The following is a 25,993-nucleotide window of genomic DNA, read 5'->3' on the forward strand; positions in this document are numbered from 1 at the left end:
TCTGCGCCGTTTGCTTTCAGCACCACAGTTGCGCAGCAGGGACCGATGTTCAAAATTCTTCCTGCGCTATATCCTGGGCGTGGCCTATAGCCTCCACCAACGTTTATCCCCGCTGGACTCGGCTTTGTTGACGTCGACGCTCCAGGTTTACGGGATGTTTTTTGTTTTTTTTAGGATAATTTAGGTTGTTTGCTGTGTGACGTCCACGCTGAACTTGTGGCCTCGTTACTTCACTGTAAAGCTGGAGTGTGGTTCATATCAACAAACAACCTGTGGAGGCCGGGCACAGGGAGCCGCAGAAATATTTAACATCAAGGCGTCTGAGTGAGACTTGTTGATGGTGGTATGCAATACAACATAAATGTATTATTTTTTTTGAAATTTCAAGAACTTTTTCTTACTAGCCTTTGAATGCGCTTAGGATTTGTTGAAGCCGGCGAAAGAAAAACGTCTCCCCGATGTTGGATTTGGAAGCAACTCGACTGCAAAACAAAGCAACCGCCACACTTCATATTGGCACCATGCTGCATTTTATTGCTGAGTTTTTCGATACAGATATATATAGATATTTTTGTAAATACAAAACCAGACAAGAGGTTCACAACGCAACAAGCATGCCCAGGTCCTCCCTCTGGAGTGCATAGTTTCTACACCGTCCACGCCCTCGGTGGAAAAGTTGATCGAGAAATCACGTCTCGTCCTGCTACCAAAGTGGTTTTGTGTCGATGTTCGTCTGAGGAACCTCGCTCGTGAGTTTTAGCTCTGCTGCCGCTCTGTCATATTCACGACCGCACAGAAGGCGACGGCTTGGCCGACATGCGTACCGTGGAACCACCATGCGCTACATGTCAGCTTGTTTCACAACATTGGGTCCAAAAAGGAAAAACAAGCATCCTGGGATCATAAAACACCTTTTTCACATTACAATGTTGGATTATTGCATGCAATATGAATCATCCATTACTCCGCCATTAAGCCATGCATCTTTTTTTTTTTTCCCACAAACCTACATATTCAGGTTTTATGTTCCCTTACAAACTTTGATTATAAATCCCCAGAGCGTTACAGACCTTCTGAACAAAATATTGAAGACAGTGGTCAGTGATGATGAGGATAGAACATAGAAAGTGCTTTTCATTAAGTGTCAAGTTCGGCCTTTTGATAACCTTCACTTTGTTTTTGTTTTTTTTAAAAGTCACTGTGAATGAAAAACAATGCTTCAAGAAAGGTGACTTATTCCTATTGCTTTCAGTACAACGCTATATTATACTGCACTGTTTACAGTAAGGATACAAGGACTGGGGAATAGTCTGCATGTTGCTCTTAAAACCCAAATACCAGTGGGTTGGGATGAGTAAACATTGGATATTGTGTGTTCAAGCCAAATGTAAGACATGTTTGTTTGTAAGAAAAGCTCACTACGCTACCACAGGCAAACCCTTTCCACGGTACACAACAGAATCTTTTCAACACTTAGACCCTGGCACTAAACTCATGCATCAGTGTTGGTTATTGCTTCTAAAACTCTAATCAAATACCATTTGATGGATCAAAATATAAAGCTCTGACTTGGGGGAGAAAAAAACAAAACAATGGAGGCATTATATACATTTACCGTAATATGGAGATAAAGTCTATGAGCCAACTGCTACAATGAATCCATGCCCCTCAGATCCTACTCTAGAAATAAAACACCATGCTGAGTATTAGCTTCATCTATAGGCTTCTATGGTCATAACGTTAACGTTTCTCTGTCTTTTTTTTTTGGCCATTATACAGGTGCTAGGCTAATGAAGTTGACACTTCTGTTAGTTGGGATTAGAATGCTCAATAGGAGGTACTTAACACTAACCGTGTTTCTATGGTGTAGTAGTGCACTAATACGTCACTTGGGCCTTTCACCAAGTTCCCTGAAGCCCGTTCGCCTCGACTCGGGTCCAGAGGTTGATCGGGCCGTTCTCCGTGAGGCGAGCGCCACTACCGCTCATGCACGACTACCACCCCGTCCGGCTAGATACACTAATGCACATGAGTCTATACATATCTTAATGGAAGACATTGGTGATTTTGTTGTTCTCAAACAACTTGTCACTTGTTTATACAATATACAGTTTGGTCAACAACATGACAGTTAAGATAAAATTTTGCACAAATCCCGGTTTGTGTGTGGTTCCTTTTAAACGGCGGCGGAATTAAACCCGGCCAGGTCGAACGCGGCACTGGGGCTCCGCTCGCGTAGGGACCGATCTAAAGTAAAACTTAAAAAAAACCATTTGAAATCACTCCGTTGTGCTACAGCTGAAATGTCCCGGTGCAGTACTGACGTGCGGTATGTGGGGGGCCAACATCGCAGAGGAAGGTAGAGGACGAGCGCGACATCCTCCTGGACGCTTTGCCCCCCCCGCGACGCCCGGTTTGAGCGGCCGCTCGTCCCGGGAGAGGCGGTTTCTAGTCGGACGAGCAGGGAGGGCCGCTCCCTTGACCGCGGCATTTTCGCAGGTTTCGACGCTCAAAGCCGCGACGTCGGTCAAGAACAATGTCGCGCTCCGTCTCTACGCGCCACGAAGTCCCAGCTGGTCGAATGTCGAGGAAATAGGATGGGCTGCCCAAGCCAAATGACCACATGTGTAATCCCACAGGATAAGTGTAGAGGAGTAGATTTGTGTGTGTGTGTGTTTTCTCTCTCTCGGTTGTTAAACTGCAGGCGCGCAACAACATACAAAAGGTTCCATTGCATCGTTTGGAGCGGACCCTATATTCTCCTTTGCATCTTCCTTATTTAAAAAAAAAACAACAACAAAACAACCCAAAACCTTCTATCCTAACCCTTCTACCTGGCACTCCACGTCGGAGAAAAGGAACATACGAAAGAAAACCGTGAGGGATACCGTTGGTAACTGCTCGAAAGCCCCCCCGTCACACGAGCACGCGGTTCTGATTCGCCTATCCCCCGTCCACGGCGGTTTCACTCTGGGCTCCATGAGGTAGTGCATCGACGGGCTCCGGTGGACGCAAGTCCGGTCATTCACGAGCCTCGACCGTGGCCACAGCAGAGTTGCGAACGCGTTCCCTGAGGGTGCAAAATACATTTATGTCATGACAAGGCCTCTCCTGGTGCCAAGCAGGTTCTCCTTCTTCTGCTTCCTGCCGTCCACCTGCCTGGCTCTCCGCTCCTCCCTGAGGGGAGAACACCACAACATCTCCAATGACTAAAAATACCCCAAAGGAAATGAACTGAGAACACACGGGTCAGGAAAGGTCAGAACACACACTTCATCTGAGAGAAGCCACTTGGAGCAAACAGTTGGACGCTGCTCAAGTCACTTCTCTCCTTGACTTACCTCGTCTTGACTTGATGCTGTTAGAAGTTTTTCTGATGAGAGTGAGAGATCAGAGACTTGTTTGTTGCTCCATTTTCTTTTGCCTCAAACGGTTTCAGCTTACCTAGGCAAAAAAGAGGCAAAATATCCATAAACAGCCAGGATGAGTCACTGTTCATGTCTTTGTTCTCCAAATAAATAAATAAATAAATAAATAAATAAATAAATGATTGATAATGCTGCAGGGGACACTACACGGGACAGGATTAGCACCAACACCGGCACCAGCTACTGAAAAGAAGAATAAAGCAAGGAGAGCGCAACCGTGTCTGTGGGTCCAGTGGTTGTTGTGTTCCAGACACTTTTAGCCCGATAAATGCCAAGGAGAATAATAATCAATAATAATAATAATAATAATAATAATTATTATTATTATTATTTAAAAAAAACAACAACAATAAAAAACGTGATCAATAAAAATAGGGTTACGGCTGGGCGCCTAATAAAACAGCTCCAGGTTTTGTGGCCTTACCTTGATGAGGTTTGTACGACAGGGGGCGAGACAGACTGGCCTTCAGATCAAAGCTGGGCTTCTTGTTTGTTCCCGGGGTGTTACAAACACTTGTGTTGCCGGCGAAGACAAATGTTCCTGCCGAACACGACAAAAAAGTCAAATGACAATCCAAGCCAGCGGCACAGAGGACTTCACATGTCCCAAACGGGAAGTTACCAGGGGGCTTTGTGACGGAGATGTTCAGGCTCCTGGCGGCGCTGGCGTTCCCTCCGTCCTGGCTCTTTTTCCCCGGCGTGCTCATGGACACGCGGGACGTCATGCTCGCCGGCGTCTTCACCAGAGATCGCTTGTACTCGTTGTCCTGCGTGGCCTGCGAGAACCTGCGCACAGTGTGGAGTGTGTCATGACATGCATCCGAAAAATGTCCTTGTGCAACTTGAAGAGACAGTCAGTGGAACAAACGAGCCAACAAAGTTTAAAATAAACACTTTCACAATTTAAACGTCCGACGGGAATGAAAATGGGAACATAGGTGTTATGGCTGGAAGAGGTGAGCCAAACCCCCCCCAATGATGCAACAAACCAGACTGGAAGATTTTAGAAAAACGAAAAATCTCCATATGACGATATCTTGGGGGTGACCATCTGTGTTTCCATAAGATATTTTTACATCTAACAAATATTAAAGAAACAATCGTCAGTACTGTTGATATTATGACCACTGATGAGAAAAATCCATAACAGTCTATGAAGTTGAGGCTGTGTTACTTTACTGTAACCCTCCTCAAAGGTTACATATTATATCCCCTTTCAACAAGTTAATATTCAAGTTTTTTGGTGAAAATACCACTCGGGTTATGCATTCTAGCATGCCTCTAACATACACCGCCCAGCTCGACTCCCCAGTTTCAGCTTGCGAGGCCAAAGAGCGGCGACTCACTGGACGTTGATCCTGCACGTGGAGAGGATGGACGGCCGGAACGAAGCCGGTTCCTTCAGGGAAGCTTTCGTGGCCGCGAGGCCGGTGACGCAACGCTTCCTTTCAGCCACGCCCCCGCTCGCAGCCGGGCTGAACAGCGACGCACGCGCGGGTTTGGCCTTCATTATAAATAAAAACACAAGTCATCCCACAGGAGTCTGATCGTGATCAACAGAAACACAGATGTCTACACGGCCGTGACTGCCCCCACTCACCAGTTGGTTTTTGGCACCGGCTGGCTTCACCAGGGTTTTCTCCGACATAAACTAGAAACCAAAGTTCACATTAAATTGTGTTTTTTTTTTCCCCGCAGACAAAACCAACAAATCGCAAGAAAACTTACAACACACTCCAATTATTATCATCGAGCCTCTTTGTCGGGTCAAATACCTTCAAGTCTTTGACTGAATTTTGGTACGTCTCCACCTGCTTCGTCTTTCTCTGGACGTATGAGTCGATGGACTCCATTTTGTTAAAATGTGCCTTGTGGAGTTTCTTGAAATCTGCATTAAAGACATTAAAATACATATATATGGAACTACCCAATAGCAAGAGATGATTTGGCAGACAGGGGAAACTCAAATGAGGGAAGCAGGACACAGAAAGTCTGAATGTCCGTTTGTTTGTTTGTTATGTTAATTGAGATGACCACAACTGAGCGGGTGCTATGATAACCAAAACCACCACGCATTTTAAGCAGATGTGAAATACCCGTTCTTCAGTTGTAGACATTTAAACGTGCTTAAAAGGAAGGAGACTAAAGTAAACTTACTGGGTGTAATGGGATTCAGCACAGGCTTGGTCTTCTTCAGGAGCCCTTCGTGTCGAGGGATTTTACCCGCCTTTGCCACTTTCTTCGCTTTTCCTTTTAACAGACACATCAGTACATGTGTGTATTTAAATCCCATTATTATATACTATACTATATAAACTTCTCCCATGGAAAACCTGATCAAGACAAGAGCAGTGCATTCAACTATCTGTGGAAATGTCCACCAGAATAAATCCACGTCTGGTTACCGTCGGTGTTTCATTCGGAGGGGACAATCCGAGACTTGTCACTGACCTTTATCACGAAGTTCTGGGACTTGGTCGAGCTCAGAAGACACACGTCTCCTTTTGGCGCCGCCAGCACCGCGGACAGCGCTGGATTTATCCTCCCGGAAAGAAATAACGATTATGTAGAGACACTAAACTAAAACTTGGGCTGTGCTCAGCGCTTGTGTCAGAATCAATATACTGGGAATTTGTTCTGGTGAGGTTTGGTGCGTTGCATTGCAGACTATTAGTATTAAAAAAAAAAAAAAAAAAAAAAGAAATTTTGAAGCACAACAGTGAAGTAAAAAAAGATACAAAATACAATGAAAATTAAGAAACAAAAAAAGCATAGAATTGTGTCTCTAGTTCTCTATTATTAAACTTTTGCATCAACAGTGCATTATCATCATTTCTGGAATTTCCCTTTGGGGATTGATAAAGTACCTGTGTCTTATCTTATCAGCATGTTCTAGTGTTAACTGTGCTTCTCCTGCATAATGATACATGTTTACAGTGCGTTAAGCATCCATAGAACGGGCTGTTCCACATACAGATGCTGTTATGGTTGGCATCGGCGCACACAATTTTATAGTCAACATGAACGATAACAATGGGTCTCAAAAAGGCTTGTTTCAGTTGATCTCATACCAAGTTTCAAAGATGTTGGCGCTAAAAACAGGAAATCTACAACCCATCCTACTGGGCATCGAAAGCAGAACAACAAAAGCTTTTTGTCAGAAGCTCAGAGTCTGAGATATATGGGGGTCGCGGTGTAAGGCCTAGAAAGCGTATGAAGGAAGGCATTGAGAAGGATCAACTGGCAGAGCGGTATTCAGTACCTCGGCCGCAGCGAGAGGCGGCTCGGCGTCGAGGTCTGCAGCGGCGTGTGTGTCGGGGACCTTCCTCTTGCCCCGCGCACCCCGCCCACGGCGGCTGGTCACAAACAGCGCCGTGCTGGGGACCGGATCCTCTGCCGCCTCGGGCTCTTCTTTGACGAGGTTCCGTCCGGAGCCGGTGTCCTCTGGATCCTCAACAACAACGCCGCCGGCAGCGTTACCGTTCACCTGGAAAATAACATACGATACGTGACAACTACCACTGACAATGTAGTGATGAATGAAGTCAATTTTCAATAGGACAAAATGTGTAGTCACGCACCTGCTCATCCTCCTCCTGCTCATAGTGCTGCTTGATGGACTTCAGTAGTTTATCAGCCTGTTGTGGGGACAACGGTGTCTTCAATATCCATTTATGTTACATGCAGATGCTAAATCAATTGTAAATAACTTAGTACATTTTTTTTATAAATATTTATTCACTCTGCACAAAAACAATCCAACTACTGGACTAACCACTTGGAACCAGGATCTTTTTGTATTGAGCAGAGTACAAGGAATCGGTGCATTGTAGTGCATACAGGCGAGCTGGCGAAAACAACACTTTACAGTAAACTATATCATGTGCAATATGTGCTCAAGGAATCTGTTCTCCAACCAGGAATATTTATCTTCTTTTTGTTGATGTTTTGCGATCGATTGTTCAACGTTCTTATTGTTTGTTATTGTGGAGCCACTGCTCTCGACCTGCCCGTCTGACATACATCAACGCGCCCACCGTCACAAAGTCGAATTTCCTCGTACACGTTTGGTGGACTCGGCCAAACAAAGACTGGGAGTTGGTACAGAACGCAGCGCTGGGTACGATGCGAGTTTGGTGACACTGTTACAGAGGAAAAAAAATAGTCACGTTTCCCTTTCCCCTCGACCGCGAACTGGAAGCGAACTTCGGCGTCTACGCAGCTAGTTCCCACATCCCAGTCAAGGAATAACGCGCTCATTACCTTCATGTTTGCTTTAAGTCCGAGCTGCTTGGCGAGACTCCTCAATTCGGCATATTTCATAGAGTCCACGTCCATTCTTCGGGAGGACATGTCACTGGTTGTTGTTTAGGGGAAAAAAAAAAAACCAACCGCCGCGAAGTCCGCAAGCACGAGCGGGTAACGGTTCGAACCGATTCAAAACACAGCGGCGGGGGCGGCAGGGGCTCTCTGATTGGACGGCGGGCGGACCAATCGGGGCGCCGTATTCTCAAACGATTGAGCTATGCTGCATTCCATTGAAACTGTCGACTCGGACAGATCCGACCTCCTACGACAGCGAGGTACACGCCGTTAACGCTAAACGAAGTTCCGTTTGCATCTTTTTTTTTTTAAACGATGTTATTTTATTGTTTTAATTTATGTACAGAACAAGGAGACAAAACAAATCAAACACACTATTGCTGCGGCTGTTTTCGCGAACGGAAAACAACGGAACGCCTTTTTTAGGCGGGATTTTCCGATTTCCTTGCTTGAACGTAGCACTCGAGGCGCGCCGGGGCGGTGAATTGGAGGCGCGCATGCGCACTCACAGTTCGGACCCTTGGAGGATGGAGCTCGATACGAGCGTCGAGTCGGCGGCGGACCGGCAGCCTTCGGAGGTCGGCGCCAAGCAGCTGCTGACTCTGCACTGTGAGCAGTGTAACTCGGTGCTGGGGGACTCGCTGGGAGTGTGCGGCCAGAGCGCGGAGCACATCATGTGCGTCAGTAAGTGCAGCGCCCGCGGAGGCGGTGGGGTGTTCGCCGCGCGTCGTTTTCACCGGGGACTGATGCAAAGTCGAAATTGCAAGTGCGGCTCGAAGCCCAGATGTCAGAACGGTGCGGCGCTGCTTTGCAACACAAACCACCCCCGAAGGACTCAAACGTAATGAGTTTAAACCGCTGCGACGGCGCGATGTGTCAGTTGTGTTTAACGTGTCTGCTGCTGCTGCTGCTGCTTCTTCTTCTTCTGCCGCTCGCATCGTTCCCGACACGGTGCTCACTGCCGCTGCCGGTGGCTGGAAGGTGTATTGCAATAACTGGGTTGAGGTTATGATAAACTAAACACTTGCATCCAGGTAGGAGTAATGTGTTTAAAATAACTAAATAACATTCGCACATATATAATGGAAATGCCCTGTAAGTCCCCATGGGATGTATTGAGTATTCTCATGGGCAGTTTTTAAAAAGGCAGGCCAGTAATTCTGCCGTGAAAATGATCTACACGACTACAAGCAAAGAGGGACAAGATGAGCGTACACTGACTAACCTTTAACCGTCACTTTCCCAAAAAGTCCAAAGCGTGCGCTTTTCCCAAACCCAGTTGGTGAAATGCAGCAAAAAAACACCTTTTGTCATTGCAAGTGCTTTTAATGCTGTCTTTTGTTTCTTTTTTTATGGGAAATGGGGAAACCTCATGATTTTGTCTATATTATCCTTTTTTTTTTTTATACTTTTTCTAAGCCCGCTCTATATATATATAGTTTGACAATTATCTGTCTTTCCACCTTTACTTGGCAGACACATCCCAGTACATTATAATTGTTGCAATAATATTGCATACATTGATATATGTTCCACCCTGCTGACACGTCGAATATGGAAGTTTTCTTTTCTAACGCTTATTTTTGGCATCAACACACAACTGACACGTTGCGTCATCGCAGCGGCTCATCACCTCCTTCGAGGTAGTTGGTGTTGTGAAGCGCACCGTACTTTGGCTATTTGGGTTTGAGCTGCACGTTGCCAAGGACAGGGTGCAATTTCGACGGGACCCCGTTACGCATTAGTCCCGACGATAACAAGGGGCGGGGCCGCTGCCATGCAAACCGTATTCAGGTTCTGCGGTAAACTGGTAAAACAAACTGGGCACTGGCAGGGACCCACACCGGGGGTTTCCAAACTGGGCTCTTGTTGTACGTTATTAATCCCCCCCCACACATACAAAATGTATTGAATTCTGAAACGAAATACGTTCCTTAAAGAAACAAAACAATTCAAACGTCAAAATCACAAACAAATAATATCCCGTTTTGTAGTTGGTTAAGATTTATTGCATATTGCCGTTTCCTTTCCATTTTGGTATTCTTATCACTTCATTTTTGTTGAAGTTTTGATGTGTTCTGCTGTAACCACCAGAGTATCAGTACGTTACAGCAGATAAAGTAAGGGGGGGGGGTGTATCTAAAATAAATATACAGTATCTGGGTCAACGGGGCTGCTACAGCACGTATACACAAATAAACAGTTAATGACTGTTAATGGCCTTTCTGCCTGTCTCCATGAAGAAGTCACCAACAATGTCATCATCAGTGATGAAATGAAGCTAGAACTGGAGGGTGAAACAACTCAGTGGTGAGTTGATGTTTTTTTTATATCAGACTGTAAACATGATTTATATATATATACACTTTTTTTAAAGGGTGGATCGATCTAATGGATAAAATAATGAAATTGTGATTTATTTTTATTTTTATAACCAATATTGCGATTAAGTATGCAATTTGTTTTTGAATTCCTTATCTTCTGTATTGTTCACTAAACACAAGCAATAAAACAGATTGTGTAACATTTATATAAAAAAAAAAAAAAAAAAAAAAACTTTTTCAAATCGCAGCCTTTGAGAATATGACAGTTGCGTTAAATTACATTGCAATGTTTGAATTTGAGTCCTCGCTCAGCCCCAGATACAACTCCTGTTCTTCGACAGCGACTGTCGTCACGATCATCGCATCGAAAGGTGTTTCAGATTAAAAAAAAAAAAAAAAGTTTCCTCTTCCTCTTTCTTTAACACTCACCGCAGAACGCGAGACTCAAATGCTGCTTTTGAATCCAGTGTTTCTGATTAGATTATAAAAACGAAGATGATATTGAAGCCTCGCGGGCGTCACTCGGGCGTCGCCGTTCGGCCTCGACCGTCACAGAATGTGTCGACGCCTCGTATCTGCGCCGTTCGCGGGTCCCGACGTCAACAATGTGGTGATATGTGATTGTGCCCCCCCCCCACCCGCAGCATCTGCAGCTCTCTGACGTGCTCCGGGTGCGTCTCCGCTTTGGGACGGGTGGTGCACGCGGCGCCGCGGCACCTGGAGATGCTGCGCTCCGCCTTTCTGCTCAGCAGAGCCAAGGTCAAGTGGTGAGCGCACACCGCACGACACTCCGCCGCTGGCGCCACGCCCCCGGGGAATCTCACGGCAAATTCTAAAAAACACTCGAGACTTGTCCACGTTAGGTCGATAAAAAAAAAAAAAAAAAAAAGGAAATTGCAATCGATGACATTGCTGTTGCGATGTGAGCCTTTGACGCGCACCCTAAAAGATTTTGCAAAGACTCAGTCGAACACATATGAGCCACTGCAGCAAAACCCGCATTGACGCGCATTTCTAAAATGGCCAGGAGCCGCCAAATACATGTTCCTTTGCGTGTTTTTTTTTTTTTTGTTTGTTTTTTAAATCTCTCGACGTATTTTCAAAGCCGAGTTTGATTTATAAATAGTAGAAATATGTTAAGGCCGTGGAGGTAAATATTCCCGATAGATGACATGGAAACGCAGTTCACTTACCGAGACGCTGAACAGCGCCGAACGCCGATCGATGGTTTCCTTTAAAGCGAGCGTCCGGGTGAAGATCGTTCCCCCGTGTCCCATGTGATGTCAAGTCACAATGTGGGACCGTTTTGACAGAGTTCAACCTTTTTAAATCTCATGTGTTTTTACACACACGCCAAGATTCACTGTTGCGTAGGCGACGTGACGCACGAAGAAGGAAAGCCGACGTCACTTCCGTAGTGACGTCGGGGAGCCTTCGGGGGGGGAAACTTAGAGGGCGATTATCTCAGAAACACAGTTGGCCGCACCCTCGTCATTGACGAGCCACGGCCTTGAAAAGTATTCGCTTGATTCGCACGAGATACAACGAATGAGATATAAAAAAAAAAAGTGAAACGGAGCCAAAAGAACCTCAAATCTGCAGCGGCTCACATGGGGTTGGACCGTGGCCTGGCCCGGTTGGCGGCGCGCGGAGGCAGATTCGAGTGGTTGCATAGCGACTCCCCCGCCAGAGCGTCCGGGACCGCCCCGCCTCGGCCCCCTCTCCCATCGTAAGCCAAACCGGCCTTGAAAACCACCTTGAACCTCCGCCCGTCGCCGTCTCGGCTGAAGTGGCGTTGCGGTGGAGCGCCGAGTCACGTCTCATCCCTTCCCTCCTTCAAGCTACGTCCTCGACAGCGGCGGGACGGTGAGGTCCTCGGACGTGACGTTCGACCTGAAGCCCCTCGGGGGGGCCATGGATGAGGTAAGGGGGGCGGCGTGGCGGAGCCTTGAGAATGAAGTTTTGTCTTGCTGGGGAGTGGACTCCGCTTCATCTCCGTGTCGCCCTCCACCGCAGATGACGCGGCAGGTTCGGGGGCACCTGGGCCGCATGTCGCGCATCACGACGAGGTGGTCGCGCAAGGATCCGTGCCGGTGATCCGCGGCGGCTGGGCGAGATGGAGGATCGGCGCCCGGAAGCTCCCGCGTCTTTTTTTTTTTTGTTTGTTTGTTTTTTTGATGTTGTGTGTTTGTTACTTACCGGGGAGGGGAGGCATTTCAATACATTTACAATAAAAACTTGTTTTTATTTGCTTTGTTTTCGGGGAAAAGATGGCTCTGGGCCCACGGAGCGCAATGCTCAGCATAATGGTACGGTCCACTTAAGGGGTGTCTCAAAGGGTATTAAAAGATTCTTCCACAATTTCAGGTAAGAAGGATGTATAAATGTTTCCACCCGCCCCCGACCTGTTGTTCTTTACCTCTTGGGAATGATCCAAGTCTTAATTAGGGGAGTTCAAATCCCCCCCGTTATTCGAACTACGCTATCAGATGTGGATTTGCCTTTTCCACACTTCATCGCCGCGGCATCGCGTCTGCGCCGTTTGCTTTCAGCACCACAGTTGCGCAGCAGGGACCGATGTTCAAAATTCTTCCTGCGCTATATCCTGGGCGTGGCCTATAGCCTCCACCAACGTTTATCCCCGCTGGACTCGGCTTTGTTGACGTCGACGCTCCAGGTTTACGGGATGTTTTTTGTTTTTTTTAGGATAATTTAGGTTGTTTGCTGTGTGACGTCCACGCTGAACTTGTGGCCTCGTTACTTCACTGTAAAGCTGGAGTGTGGTTCATATCAACAAACAACCTGTGGAGGCCGGGCACAGGGAGCCGCAGAAATATTTAACATCAAGGCGTCTGAGTGAGACTTGTTGATGGTGGTAGGCAATACAACATAAATGTATTATTTTTTTTGAAATTTCAAGAACTTTTTCTTACTAGCCTTTGAATGCGCTTAGGATTTGTTGAAGCCGGCGAAAGAAAAACGTCTCCCCGATGTTGGATTTGGAAGCAACTCGACTGCAAAACAAAGCAACCGCCACACTTCATATTGGCACCATGCTGCATTTTATTGCTGAGTTTTTCGATACAGATATATATAGATATTTTTGTAAATACAAAACCAGACAAGAGGTTCACAACGCAACAAGCATGCCCAGGTCCTCCCTCTGGAGTGCATAGTTTCTACACCGTCCACGCCCTCGGTGGAAAAGTTGATCGAGAAATCACGTCTCGTCCTGCTACCAAAGTGGTTTTGTGTCGATGTTCGTCTGAGGAACCTCGCTCGTGAGTTTTAGCTCTGCTGCCGCTCTGTCATATTCACGACCGCACAGAAGGCGACGGCTTGGCCGACATGCGTACCGTGGAACCACCATGCGCTACATGTCAGCTTGTTTCACAACATTGGGTCCAAAAAGGAAAAACAAGCATCCTGGGATCATAAAACACCTTTTTCACATTACAATGTTGGATTATTGCATGCAATATGAATCATCCATTACTCCGCCATTAAGCCATGCATCTTTTTTTTTTTTCCCACAAACCTACATATTCAGGTTTTATGTTCCCTTACAAACTTTGATTATAAATCCCCAGAGCGTTACAGACCTTCTGAACAAAATATTGAAGACAGTGGTCAGTGATGATGAGGATAGAACATAGAAAGTGCTTTTCATTAAGTGTCAAGTTCGGCCTTTTGATAACCTTCACTTTGTTTTTGTTTTTTTTAAAAGTCACTGTGAATGAAAAACAATGCTTCAAGAAAGGTGACTTATTCCTATTGCTTTCAGTACAACGCTATATTATACTGCACTGTTTACAGTAAGGATACAAGGACTGGGGAATAGTCTGCATGTTGCTCTTAAAACCCAAATACCAGTGGGTTGGGATGAGTAAACATTGGATATTGTGTGTTCAAGCCAAATGTAAGACATGTTTGTTTGTAAGAAAAGCTCACTACGCTACCACAGGCAAACCCTTTCCACGGTACACAACAGAATCTTTTCAACACTTAGACCCTGGCACTAAACTCATGCATCAGTGTTGGTTATTGCTTCTAAAACTCTAATCAAATACCATTTGATGGATCAAAATATAAAGCTCTGACTTGGGGGAGAAAAAAACAAAACAATGGAGGCATTATATACATTTACCGTAATATGGAGATAAAGTCTATGAGCCAACTGCTACAATGAATCCATGCCCCTCAGATCCTACTCTAGAAATAAAACACCATGCTGAGTATTAGCTTCATCTATAGGCTTCTATGGTCATAACGTTAACGTTTCTCTGTCTTTTTTTTTTGGCCATTATACAGGTGCTAGGCTAATGAAGTTGACACTTCTGTTAGTTGGGATTAGAATGCTCAATAGGAGGTACTTAACACTAACCGTGTTTCTATGGTGTAGTAGTGCACTAATACGTCACTTGGGCCTTTCACCAAGTTCCCTGAAGCCCGTTCGCCTCGACTCGGGTCCAGAGGTTGATCGGGCCGTTCTCCGTGAGGCGAGCGCCACTACCGCTCATGCACGACTACCACCCCGTCCGGCTAGATACACTAATGCACATGAGTCTATACATATCTTAATGGAAGACATTGGTGATTTTGTTGTTCTCAAACAACTTGTCACTTGTTTATACAATATACAGTTTGGTCAACAACATGACAGTTAAGATAAAATATTGCACAAATCCCGGTTTGTGTGTGGTTCCTTTTAAACGGCGGCGGAATTAAACCCGGCCAGGTCGAACGCGGCACTGGGGCTCCGCTCGCGTAGGGACCGATCTAAAGTAAAACTTAAAAAAAACCATTTGAAATCACTCCGTTGTGCTACAGCTGAAATGTCCCGGTGCAGTACTGACGTGCGGTATGTGGGGGCCAACATCGCAGAGGAAGGTAGAGGACGAGCGCGACATCCTCCTGGACGCTTTGCCCCCCCCGCGACGCCCGGTTTGAGCGGCCGCTCGTCCCGGGAGAGGCGGTTTCTAGTCGGACGAGCAGGGAGGGCCGCTCCCTTGACCGCGGCATTTTCGCAGGTTTCGACGCTCAAAGCCGCGACGTCGGTCAAGAACAATGTCGCGCTCCGTCTCTACGCGCCACGAAGTCCCAGCTGGTCGAATGTCGAGGAAATAGGATGGGCTGCCCAAGCCAAATGACCACATGTGTAATCCCACAGGATAAGTGTAGAGGAGTAGATTTGTGTGTGTGTGTGTTTTCTCTCTCTCGGTTGTTAAACTGCAGGCGCGCAACAACATACAAAAGGTTCCATTGCATCGTTTGGAGCGGACCCTATATTCTCCTTTGCATCTTCCTTATTTAAAAAAAAAACAACAACAAAACAACCCAAAACCTTCTATCCTAACCCTTCTACCTGGCACTCCACGTCGGAGAAAAGGAACATACGAAAGAAAACCGTGAGGGATACCGTTGGTAACTGCTCGAAAGCCCCCCCGTCACACGAGCACGCGGTTCTGATTCGCCTATCCCCCGTCCACGGCGGTTTCACTCTGGGCTCCATGAGGTAGTGCATCGACGGGCTCCGGTGGACGCAAGTCCGGTCATTCACGAGCCTCGACCGTGGCCACAGCAGAGTTGCGAACGCGTTCCCGTCGCCGTGTTCTCCGGCCAATCCCCAGCTCTGCGTGCGCGCAGTATTCCGATTGACCTGTCAACAGAAAGCGAGTTTAAGAAAAATAAATAAGTAAATAATCGTAATTTAAGGAGGGCGACGCGGACTCAAATCAGACGTCCAAACGCCGCGGCCGGGCGCGGCTGGCTTTGCGTTTGCAAGATCAAAAATAAATCGCTAAAACGGACACAATCCGGGATTATTTCAGCGGGAGAAGTGGGACAAAAACAACAAAAAGGGGGTTAAGAAACACTGGTGCACAGAGATGCCGGGCTGCTTTGTAAGCGGTCAAAGGCGATGGCGTGGGCGTCAGGGACCCAGGACCGGGGGACGGGGCAGGGTGGAGGCGAGGGAAATAAAAACAAACAACAACAAGAAGCAGCTATAAAGTCCCAGTGCTTTTCCTGAGCAGGGGGACATTTCTCACATTTTCACACAGTTGGCATCACCTTGACTCTTCATCTCCGTCTCCATCCTCATCACCATCAGGTACTGGTTGGTACTGGTCGGTTCTGGTTGGTACTGGTCGGTTCTGGTGAACCAGCTCCCATGACACTTGGGGAGCATCTGGGATCCGCTGACTTTAAACCTGTGTGTGTGGGGGGGGGGGAAACAAAGATCGGCGGAGAATTCGCAGCGCACCGAGTGCGTGAGGGAGCGGGAGAGCACTGACCTTGGAGGGGGCTCGCTCGGTGCCTCCGTTGACAAAAGCCGCTGCTGGTAAACACGCGTCGCCGCTGCGTCCTCCCCGCGGGCCGGGCTCGGATTCCCCCCGGCCGAGGTTCTTCACACTTCCTCCGGCGGAAGGTTCGTCCAGGGCCGCGGGGGGAGACAGACTGTCCGCTGCCCGGGCGCCGAGAGGGTCCTCTCCTCCTCCGCCTCCTCCACCTCCACAACTCTCAGCCTCTCATCGGCGCCATCTTCCCTCCCGTCCAGCCGCCGAGGGCCCCGACGCGCCTGCGCAGCGAGCACGTCAATCGAAAAGCAGAGCCACGCCCCTGAACAGGGCACGCTGCGTTCGCGGTCAGGTGAGGAAGTCGGAATTACGAGTTTCCGCTCGCGGCGGTTTGAGGGTGTGAATTTTAACTTTTGGGAGCTTTGCTTTGTTCTGATTTGTCCCCGACACAGGCATGGGTGGGGTACAAACTACACGAAATGGAACCAAATGTATTTAAAATTTAGAAAAACTGTCTTCATTTCAGTAACCTAAATGTACGCCACTTACCAATTTCACCCTCTTACTGCATTATGGAATAAGTGTCATTTAAAGATGATTTGCTTCCCTCACTTCTGATTGTCTTTGTCTTTAAATTTTATGTACAAGGTTGTAGCAGATAAAAACGGAGATGGGTAAGAACAGCATAAGCGGAGCGCTCGGCCGAGGTCAAACTTGTGAGCGCTTTGATTTGTTTTTGACGAGCAGCGAAGTCGCTCAAAACACATTTTCTGAGATGCAAATTGGGCTCCCCCTGCGAGAGATGAAAATGCAATCAATTATATCAACAGGTTTGTTTTGCAATAAATGACACAGGGCTTGCATGGCACTTATTTTATTCAAATCAAATGAATAAATCATTTCGATAAGAGCTAGACTAACATGACATGATCACATCGACTAATATTTGGATTGATAATCACATCTGGATTAATAAAACATTTCATTTCCTGAACTCAGCTGTTGAGGTGTCGGAAATCATTTTACAATCACGCAAAAGACCAATCTGCATTTTTGGTCTGGTACATTGGCATGTACAGAAAAACCATTTCTGTTTGTTTCTGGAGCATTTAAATCGCTTCAGTACCTGGAATTGGCCTGTTAAAAATGCATGACTCATTAAGCGGTGCATGAAATCAACACGTTTTCTCATTCACAACAAAGCTGAACATGGAAAGAGAGAAGCATATTAAATCGTCCGGGGCTTAACTGTCCAAAGCTTTTGCAGCAAGTTGTCAACAGTGACGTCTCCATTACAGGGCCAGACAGGGCTTATATTATAATTTAATTATTATTATTATTTTTTTTAAATCAGGGCTGATCATAGGCATTTGGTCTGCAAGCTCCAGTGGTTGCTGAATTCCATTTTTTCCCCTCCACAAACCACTTTATTGAGCAAGCAACCTCTAAGCGCTGGCTGGATTCCTTGAAATCTGGCCGATGGTGTTCAAAGTAACCAGCGACAGGCGGATATTGCGCAGCAGTTATGTGAAATCCCCGTCCGGAACAAATTTCTATGATTATATTTTCTCAGTTAATAAATGGTTAAGAGTTGGTAACGCAGAGGCCCTGCTGTGGCAAAGGGGCTTTTGGCTTCAAAGAAAGGCCCGATTAATTTTGGTTGCAGTCCGAGCAAAAGAGACGGGCATTTACAATCCATTGGCAGTCGCTGGATTAAACCATTTTTAAAACAAACAAAAAAAAACAAAAAACAACCCATACAAACATACATTTGTGATATTTAAGGGGAACCCAAACTGTGGCACGTCAGTGGAGAAAACACAAGAGTTGAGGCTGAGTGTGTGTTGAGAGGAGAAGCAACTGGAAGCAGGTTAGACTCGCTTTTCAGCAATTCATGAAGTAACCCCCCACGCTGCAGTTTGGGTTGCACATACTTCCCGTTAGTGAAGGTGTGTTCCTCTACTTCACCTCTTTCACCCTTTTGTGTGGACAAAGACCGAGGTAGGGGCTCACATCGATGGAGGAGAATAGCACACCGAGCTTTAAATGGCAAAAATTTGGTCTTTCCTGCAAATGCTTTCGTTCATTTAGAGGAGTGACCCCAGTGCCCCCACCCCGTGTAAAAAGTTGTAAATAAATAGTGTTCCATTTCTGGGTAGAGTAGGGTGGGAAAAAGAACAAAATACAGACAGCATTAAAACAATCCAAGGCACGCAACTTTTCCCTTTGTTTACAGAGCAGTGCAAAGGCAGAAACTCATATGATCTACACTGTGTCTACCTAGTGCTGGTCAGAGCGCGTGCACTGGTGAGGGTATGGGTGAAGGTCAGGTGGAGGTTTGAATGGGAGGAATCCACTGGAACGACCAAGCAGGAGAACGTGCACTGATTTAGTGCAGGAACCGGATGCTCATTTTCTGTTCCACGTCCACCTTCTCCAGCACCTACGACATCAGCCGAAAACAAAACAGTTTAGGTGGTTCTATATCTATCTATATTATTATATTTTTCCACAATATAGTACAAATCTATAAACAGAAGCTAGTTTGTTCTGACTTGCCTATCATATAATTTCGGCCACAACATTAAAAGCATCACTAATAACACGAATACTGTGTAGCTCCCCCTCGTGCCGCCAAAACAGCTGTGACCCGTGGAGGCATGGACTCCACCAGACTCTGAAGGTGTCCTGTGGTGTCTGGCACCAAGACGTGAGCAGCAGATCCTTTAAATCCTGGAGGTTGTGAGGTGGGGCCCCCATGGATTGGGCTTGTTGTTCCAGCACATCCCACGGATGTGGGATGTGCTGACCCTAACCCCGCCCATCCGCATGATTTAGAAGAAAACGTGACTCATCAGACCTCCACCTTCTTCCATTGCTCCATGGTCCAGTTCTGACTCTCACGTGTCCATTGTAGGTGCTTTGACTCTCACGTGTCCATTGTAGGTGCTTTGGGTGGTGGACGGGGGTCAGCATGGACACTGTGAGCGCTCCCATACGCAGCAAGCTGTGATGCACTGTGTGTTCTACACCTTTCTATCATAGCTAGATTCACTTTTTCAACACTTTGTGCTACAGTAGTTCTTATCTGGGATCTAACCAGACGGACTAGACTTCACTCCCCATGTGCATCAATGAGCCTTGGGCCCCATGACCCTGTCGCCGGTTCACCGGTCGTCCTTCCTTGGACCTCTTTTGGTCGGTAGTAACCACTGCATAGCGGGAACAAGACCTGTGGTTGTGGAGATGCTCTGACCCAGTCGTCCAGCATCACAATGTGCTCCTTGTCAAAGTGGCTCAGATCCTTACGCTTGTCAATTTTTTCCAATTCCCCCCCTTGATAGGTGCCATTGGAACCAGATCTGATTGTTGACCCGATCAATGTTACTCACTTCACCTGTCAGTGGATTTAATGTTGTGGTTGATCGGTGTAGATTTAATTTTATTTTAATCAATTTTTTTGACTTTCACTCTTAATTCTAATTCAGGAGGTTTATTTGTCTTGTGTCAACTTCTGCTGCTGTGACACATCTCCTCTTATTTAGAAGATACCCTTGAATACATTTTACTGATGTCGGCATCAGAAATGCCATCAGTCCAATTCTAGTCTTAAAGGATTTCACTATCAGAGAAAATCTCCAATTCAAAATGGAGACATAAAGACAACTTTGTTTTTTTTTTTTTGGTAAATTAATAATCCTGGATTATTAAGAAATAATAATATTTATAATAATAATAATCATCATTATCTGGCTCCATGAAAACCCACCTTGATGAACTCATTAAAGGAGATGGAATTGTCTCCGTTCTGGTCGGCTTCCTGGATGGTTCTGTCAGCGATGCTGCCGAGCTGCTCATCTGAAATATTCACACCGACCATCATCCGCAAAACCTTGAAGGACAGAGAACAAGCGTCACGCAGGGTTTAAGAACCACCAAGGGCGAGGGCAATATTCACAAAACCGAACACCACAAAATATTAGTTTACTGTAACGCAGCTTCCCCCCCCCCATCTTAAAATAACAGCGTCAGAATACTTTTAATGGAACACTGACTTGTAATATGGAGATGGGCACCTCTTTCATTCCCACCCACGCCCCCGAACGCCTGTTCCTGCACTGTCTAACTGTGGTGTTCAGGTAGGAAACTGCGGAAAAGGTGCGCAACGCCTTATGGCACTACGTTACGTCACTTCAGTAATGTGTGGCTCCAATAATAACTTTTTTTTTTTTTTTTAAGCCTAGTAAAATGTATATGTATATAAAAAATAAAAACAATGAATTGTAAACTTGCCAGTCGAAGTGTCCGGTAATAATGCTCATACAAAACGTAGCTGAGGGGAGAGAGGCTCCAGGGGAGCCGTGGACTGAGTTCGGTGAGGTCCGTGCAAGCGGCGCTGTAACCTAGGTGTGCTTTATATTTGCGTTTGTAACATAGACTTATTGAAACGTGACCGATAAAGTTCAAATTTGTCCGGTGAAATAAAACTATTTTCCGACACCGGGCTGAGTTTTACGACAGCGGTTTAAAAGTGCCATTGCACTCAGAAACTGTAGGGGCGCCAAATCCCAAAAGCGCCACAGTGCTGCTTTAGAACAACGTTCTAAACACTAAACTCCCAGATGATCTCTAGTCACATCACATTCTCAATATCATACAGACCTCCGTGTGACAAAGCACCTCCACCCAAGCACAAAGCAGCTGTCGCCGCAAAAACAACAGTTTTGGAAACAATGTCAATACTAGTTGAAAATACTACAAAACAGCGTGTAATGCCTTCAGTTAAACACCAGGTAGACTGCTCTGTAGGAATGTAATGACTGTCAATACAGAGATTACATCGTGTTTACGGTACAAAGTGAACAAACGCCACTTAGCCCCGTGCAGTCACCGGGAGTCCTGCAGAGCGCCGAGCGGCGTCGCAGAGCTGTTTTGTGCCAAACAAGAGCGGCGCGGACTGAGTCATTAACCCCGGGATTACACCGACGGCGAGTCACGCAATGTCACCGAAAACAAGGGAGGTTTTGCAGAGGGACGGAGGAGGCGAGAAAACACGACGTGAGACACGATGGAGAGAATTTGAGGGAAAAAAAAAAAAAAAAAAAAAAAAAAAGGATCGGGAGGAAGTAAAGATCACATCACAGCGTTATGAGGACGGGGGCAAAGTCCACTCCTCCTCCATGAGGAAATCCCTGCGTCCATTTAAAGGGACAAACAAAAAACACACAAAAGCAGGCGGTTCCCGGTGAGACCTGAAACAACAGCTGACACACTCACACTCACTCACTTCCTTGAAGGGTGGGGCCCCCTTATTCAACATATTCCATGACTTGGCTTATTTAATATAACAGTTTTTCATTGAATAAGCGGCTTGTTTTAAATTGCACTTTAACCTCTAATCGTCGTCTTTTTTTGGGGGGGGGCGGTGTTCTTCCTCAGTGTGTGGTAGCAGTCCTACTAAATTTCTAGTTAAGTCTGAGTCCGAACAACCAAGGCGGGTGCAGGTTGGACTCCGGCGGTGCACGGCCTGTTTTAAACTGCACTTTGGCAGGAAATGTGCTGTACAAATGAAGCTGCCTCACCCTTCCTTACGGAGCCACAACACAACAAGGAAATCAAACACATTGATTGAAAGACAAAGATCGGAAAACAAGGCCCCTCACCTGGAGCAGCTCGTCGCGGGAGATTTTGTCATCCCTGTCCAGGTCATAGAGACGGAACGCGACTGAAAGAGAGCACATAAGTTTTGTTTTTAAACACACGCCTTTGACAAGAGAGGCTGTAACACCTTTTAGGGGCCTCGTTCACGCCTCCCGCCCAAGCTCTCGACTCACAGAGTAACTTGTTTGTTCTGCTGTTGAGCGGCTCGCTGGCAGTCGGGTCCTTGTTCTTCTCGTTGTCCTCGATGGGTCTGAAGTGGGCCAAGGTCCGCATGAAACCCCTGAAGTTCACCTGGTCCTCCCTGAGCGCCGAAACAAAAACGAGGTCTAAGCCGGACGGGCGAACGATTCTGAGGTGGAGCAGGGTGAAAACACGCCGAGCTACGCGAGGGAGCCTTAGTGACCTTTTCTTTCGTCGTGAATCCGCACAACTTGTTGTAAATATCCCTTTGGCTATAATAACGCAGAACTCAGCCCCTTGAGTTTCTCGTTTGAGGGAAACAAAACAAAAACAAGTCCAACACACAAGCTCGATGGAAACCAGGGTCAAGAATAACCCGAAAACAACATAAAAGCATACCTTAAATTTAGACGCATACACAGCGACTTTTTGGAGACATGAAAATGCACCCATGGCCTTACGTGTGCCTTATGATCAACAAACCAGACCGGGCTGAAACACCGGCAGAACCCCCCGAAAAACACGGTTTGGTTTCCTGATCGAGTTGAAGTTCTCCATGTTGTGGAAGTAAAGCGACCACTAAATAGCGCCACAGCAGGGCTCAGGCCCATCATTTTGTACTCAAAAGAAAAAAACCAAGACCGCAGCCCAGAGCAGACCGGCGTGAGGGACAACTCACCCTTCCGGGAAGAACGCATTGATGATTCTGTCTCCGAGGGGGTTGATGGCCAACTCCGGGATCCTTTGGAAATCCTCTCGACTGTGATAACAAAGGGGCAAGAGAGAGAGAGATAGAGGCCGTGAGATAGACATACATACTTTGCTTCCACTCCTTAACCCTGAATCACCAGATATTATTGGAGAGGACAAGATGGCCGAACGTCATCCACCATGAAACGTGGAAGACGCGTCACACAAACCCAAACAGGCTCCTGTCCTCATCGTCCTTGAGAAATTGAATTATCCAGGTCGTTTCAAGAGCAGCTGAAGGGGGCGGAGCGACGGCGAGCTTCAAAGATTTCAACTTCATGCAAATGAGCAGCACCGGGCGAGGACACGATGGGAAGGTACGCTCTGAATGGCAGCGGTCCTTGGAAAACGTACGCCCGGACCACTGCGTAATTTGTTCATGATGAGGCTGCCCTTTTTTTTTTAAATTAACAACGTCCCTTAAACTATCGATAAAATACATGCACATCGTTTTATGTTTCTCCAACGAGGGCAATTCTTTCTTTTAAGGGACGGGCGGCAAGACTGGTTACGTATTCTTTCACGGGGCTATTCATTTCGCTAAGTAAACAGATACTCTGTTTTAATTTTAAAGGTACGCATGGCACCATCTATCAATATAATGTATACTAAATATGGAAAGGGAGAGGGGTTTGAAATGTTTGCCAGATGCTCAAGGACCTGGCGACAAGACGAGAGCGACATGGCTTCACGCTGCGATAGTCATTACGTAACAACCTAAACTCACAATTCAAACCACTCGTTTATTTCAAAAAACAAATAGCGCCATTGACACAGTAACTCATTTTCTGAGCTTTAAAAACGTCTTATCCAGACAGCAATAAAAGCAAAAACACCTCATGATAATGCGAGGAAAATAACGCAATTCGGGTAAAACCCTGAATTGCGCTGACAACGTGGACGTGTTCGCCACGGTCCGTATGGAACGGACAGGTGACCCACTTTGGGATTGGGAGCCACCAGTAGAGAACCGCTGCTCCACAAGAGGCGGGGAGCAGGAACGTGTACGTGGTCGCTACCAAAACCACAAACTGGGTGAGATATATCCAAGACATGACTGTTGTGGCAACTGATCAATGATTAAAAAGAAGAGTCACCTTGTGGAGCCAGGACCAAGTCCATACCACAACATGTTATGTGTAAATAAAAAAAAAAAAAATGGTACCGAAGGAGACGACGCGGAGAAACGACTTGTGACTTATGATTCATTTTGAAACACTGTGCCATGCATCACGCTCCTCCACAACACTGAATGATTAGCCCTTGGTGAGTTAATAAAGCACTAAAGCAATGAGGACGTCGACACGTTCCGAGATTCACCAGGCTTCAGTTAAGACACGGGCCCCCTGCAGACTGAGAGCCTTCCACATCCCCTTCAATTAACGAGGAGACGCCAACAAATGTGACATTTACCGATTGCCACCCCAATGACAAGTAACATACTCGTTCGGACAAATACACACAAATCTCGAGGCCGCTTCTGAATCTCGGACAGTTGAGCGTTTAACCCAGCCATTTCGATTTGTTTCAATGGATGACTGCCCGTGTCTTTCTAGCAGCTGAAATGAAGGCGGCAGGCCAGACGGGCTAACTGGGCCCCGTCAACCACCGACCGGTCTTCCGGCACGGCTCCTGATCAGGGAAACAAGCCGTGGTTATATCACTGTTCCTGTACCTGAGGGTTCCGTTCTCCCCTTTGTCCAGGCTGGTGAAGCGACTGTACAGGCGGGTGATCTGACTGTGGGAAACTGGGGGGGAGACACAGATCCAGAACAAGACGTCAATTCCCAGAGGAGCACAGACGCCTCAGCGGTCAGTATGGGTTGACCCGGGCACCTCCTTTGAGCACGACGAGCCGAGCGATTATACCCAAAAGTGGACTGGAGAGGCCGCCTGGTTTCAACTGAACTCGATCCTGCATCACGGAAGTGTCTTGTTTGCCTTTTTAATGTCACACTTTCATCGCCTGCTTTTAACGTAAAGAACTTTCAGCTGCATGTTGTGTATGAAAGGTGCTATACATATGACCGTTATTACTATTATTATTATTATTATTATTATTAATAATAATAAGACTCATACTCCATCCAAACAACACACACTAGGTTTGCTTCATAGTAAGTTCGAACATTAGAACACATGTCAGCAGAGTAGTTAGACCAGAATCCTGATAATAAATGAGGATTTTTAACACTAAAACATGTCAGCAGAGTGGTCAGACCAGAAACTAGCGAGGGACCTGGCTCCTAATGCGACCGCGCCGCCGGGGACGGGTCGCCCTCCAGGGCTGCACTTACAGCCGGTCTCCTTCTTGATCTCCTCGATCTCCTCCTCGCGGAGCAACGTGGACGCCCGGGATCCCATGGTGGAAAAGGCCGGAACAAACCCACAAACCGACGGCCCGCTTCCCGCGTGTCTCTCCGAGCCCGCCCGAGTCCTTCTCCCACCCCTGCCCCGGGGTCTGCCGAACGAACGGAGGGGGGGATAAGGTCGGTCGGGCGAGCTAACTAGCCGGGGCTAGCGGCTGGGGGGGTGGGGGGGAAGTCGGCGAGATAAGCAGCCGAGCGAGGCGGGCCTCTCCCGGGCGGTGTCCGCTCGGCGCCGAACGCGAGGCGGAGAGGGTGTTTTGGGGCAAAGCGTGGCGCGGTCCGTCGCGTGTCTTTCCTGCGCGCCGGTGGTGCGGTGTGGCCGCGCTGGTGCTCGCTCGCCTCCCGCTGCTGTGGGTGGTGTCCCCGGTACCGACGCCCCGCCGCTCTCCTGCGAAACGCAGCGTCCGTTCAGGCGGCGCCGTGTCACCGTCTTGGAGGCGGGGCTTGGGGGCGGACGACGTCGGTGACGTGGCGGTGACGTCAGACGCTATATGGGCGCCACCGAAACCGGAAGCGGTTTGAAGGTTGTCGTTGTTGTCGTCGTTGTTGTTGTTGTTGTTGTTTTATTGTAGAGTACACGTTGACGGTACAAAGGCAGGAAAAAGGTTCATCTTGACACCGAGTGTTAGTTGTGCGCTTTTTAAACGTCTACATTCAGG

General features: G+C 47.1%; 4 protein-coding genes and 1 long non-coding RNA gene across 7 annotated transcripts in view; 1 reads left to right on the forward strand and 4 right to left on the reverse strand.

The window, feature by feature from the left end:
* Positions 1–7,827, reverse strand: part of LOC307239207 (uncharacterized protein) — a 45,911-nt gene extending 38,084 nt beyond the window's left edge. For all 3 annotated transcript variants that reach the window (XM_080012530.1, XM_080012532.1, XM_080012531.1), the window contains exons 1-3: positions 7,692–7,827; positions 7,010–7,066; positions 6,691–6,915 (exon numbers count right to left, since the gene is read on the reverse strand). In XM_080012530.1, the coding sequence (XP_079868656.1) occupies positions 6,691–6,915; positions 7,010–7,066; positions 7,692–7,781 (372 nt within the window). In that variant the 5' untranslated portion in view covers positions 7,782–7,827. The remainder of the gene's footprint in view (positions 1–6,690; positions 6,916–7,009; positions 7,067–7,691) is intronic.
* On the reverse strand, positions 514–6,786 carry LOC307239217 (nucleolar and spindle-associated protein 1-like). Its single transcript, XM_080012547.1, has 9 exons — positions 5,880–6,786; positions 5,586–5,678; positions 5,204–5,316; positions 5,029–5,079; positions 4,775–4,932; positions 4,051–4,214; positions 3,853–3,969; positions 3,342–3,444; positions 514–3,177 (listed from the first exon to the last, which is right to left on the reverse strand). The coding sequence occupies exons 3-8, from the start codon at positions 5,279–5,281 to the stop codon at positions 3,362–3,364; spliced, it is 651 nt and encodes a 216-aa protein (XP_079868673.1). The 5' UTR covers positions 5,282–5,316; positions 5,586–5,678; positions 5,880–6,786; the 3' UTR covers positions 514–3,177; positions 3,342–3,361.
* Positions 7,828–8,275: 448 nt separating the features above from the next.
* Positions 8,276–12,322, forward strand: LOC307239222 (protein Mis18-beta-like). Its single transcript, XM_080012552.1, has 5 exons — positions 8,276–8,435; positions 9,995–10,061; positions 10,720–10,842; positions 11,917–11,998; positions 12,092–12,322. Exons 1-5 carry the CDS (start codon positions 8,279–8,281, stop codon positions 12,170–12,172), a joined length of 510 nt encoding a protein of 169 aa, XP_079868678.1. The 5' UTR covers positions 8,276–8,278; the 3' UTR covers positions 12,173–12,322.
* A 798-nt stretch (positions 12,323–13,120) lies between these two features.
* On the reverse strand, positions 13,121–16,585 carry LOC307239224. Its single transcript, XR_013844463.1, has 3 exons — positions 16,372–16,585; positions 16,148–16,287; positions 13,121–15,734 (listed from the first exon to the last, which is right to left on the reverse strand). It is a non-coding gene; the product is annotated as an uncharacterized lncRNA (long non-coding RNA).
* Positions 16,586–17,232: 647 nt separating this feature from the next.
* chp1 (calcineurin-like EF-hand protein 1) lies at positions 17,233–25,749 on the reverse strand. Its single transcript, XM_080012548.1, has 7 exons — positions 25,263–25,749; positions 24,641–24,713; positions 22,895–22,975; positions 22,209–22,336; positions 22,038–22,099; positions 20,144–20,266; positions 17,233–18,817 (listed from the first exon to the last, which is right to left on the reverse strand). Exons 1-7 carry the CDS (start codon positions 25,327–25,329, stop codon positions 18,764–18,766), a joined length of 588 nt encoding a protein of 195 aa, XP_079868674.1. The 5' UTR covers positions 25,330–25,749; the 3' UTR covers positions 17,233–18,763.
* Positions 25,750–25,993: the final 244 nt, after the last annotated feature.

This window comes from Zeus faber, assembly GCF_960531495.2.
Source record: "Zeus faber genome assembly, chromosome: 13".
NCBI classification, from domain to species: Eukaryota; Metazoa; Chordata; class Actinopteri; order Zeiformes; family Zeidae; genus Zeus; species Zeus faber.

Bases quoted from the DNA above. Each gene is read 5' to 3' on its own strand.
- LOC307239222 (XM_080012552.1), top strand. From the start codon at position 8,279: ATGGAGCTCGATACGAGCGTCGAGTCGGCGGCGGACCGGCAGCCTTCG. The intron at 10,843-11,916 runs GTGAGCGCACAC...CCCTCCTTCAAG, and splicing joins AGCAGAGCCAAGGTCAAGTG to CTACGTCCTCGACAGCGGCG. The intron at 11,999-12,091 runs GTAAGGGGGGCG...CCTCCACCGCAG, and splicing joins TCGGGGGGGCCATGGATGAG to ATGACGCGGCAGGTTCGGGG.
- LOC307239217 (XM_080012547.1), bottom strand. From the start codon at position 5,281: ATGGAGTCCATCGACTCATACGTCCAGAGAAAGACGAAGCAGGTGGAG. The intron at 5,080-5,203 runs GTATTTGACCCG...TTTGGTTTCTAG, and splicing joins ATTCAGTCAAAGACTTGAAG to TTTATGTCGGAGAAAACCCT. The intron at 4,933-5,028 runs GTGAGTGGGGGC...TTTATAATGAAG, and splicing joins CCGGTGCCAAAAACCAACTG to GCCAAACCCGCGCGTGCGTC.
- chp1 (XM_080012548.1), bottom strand. From the start codon at position 25,329: ATGGGATCCCGGGCGTCCACGTTGCTCCGCGAGGAGGAGATCGAGGAG. The intron at 22,976-24,640 runs GTACAGGAACAG...TTGTTATCACAG, and splicing joins GGGGAGAACGGAACCCTCAG to TCGAGAGGATTTCCAAAGGA. The intron at 20,267-22,037 runs GTGAGGGGCCTT...CTGTCCTTCAAG, and splicing joins CCCGCGACGAGCTGCTCCAG to GTTTTGCGGATGATGGTCGG.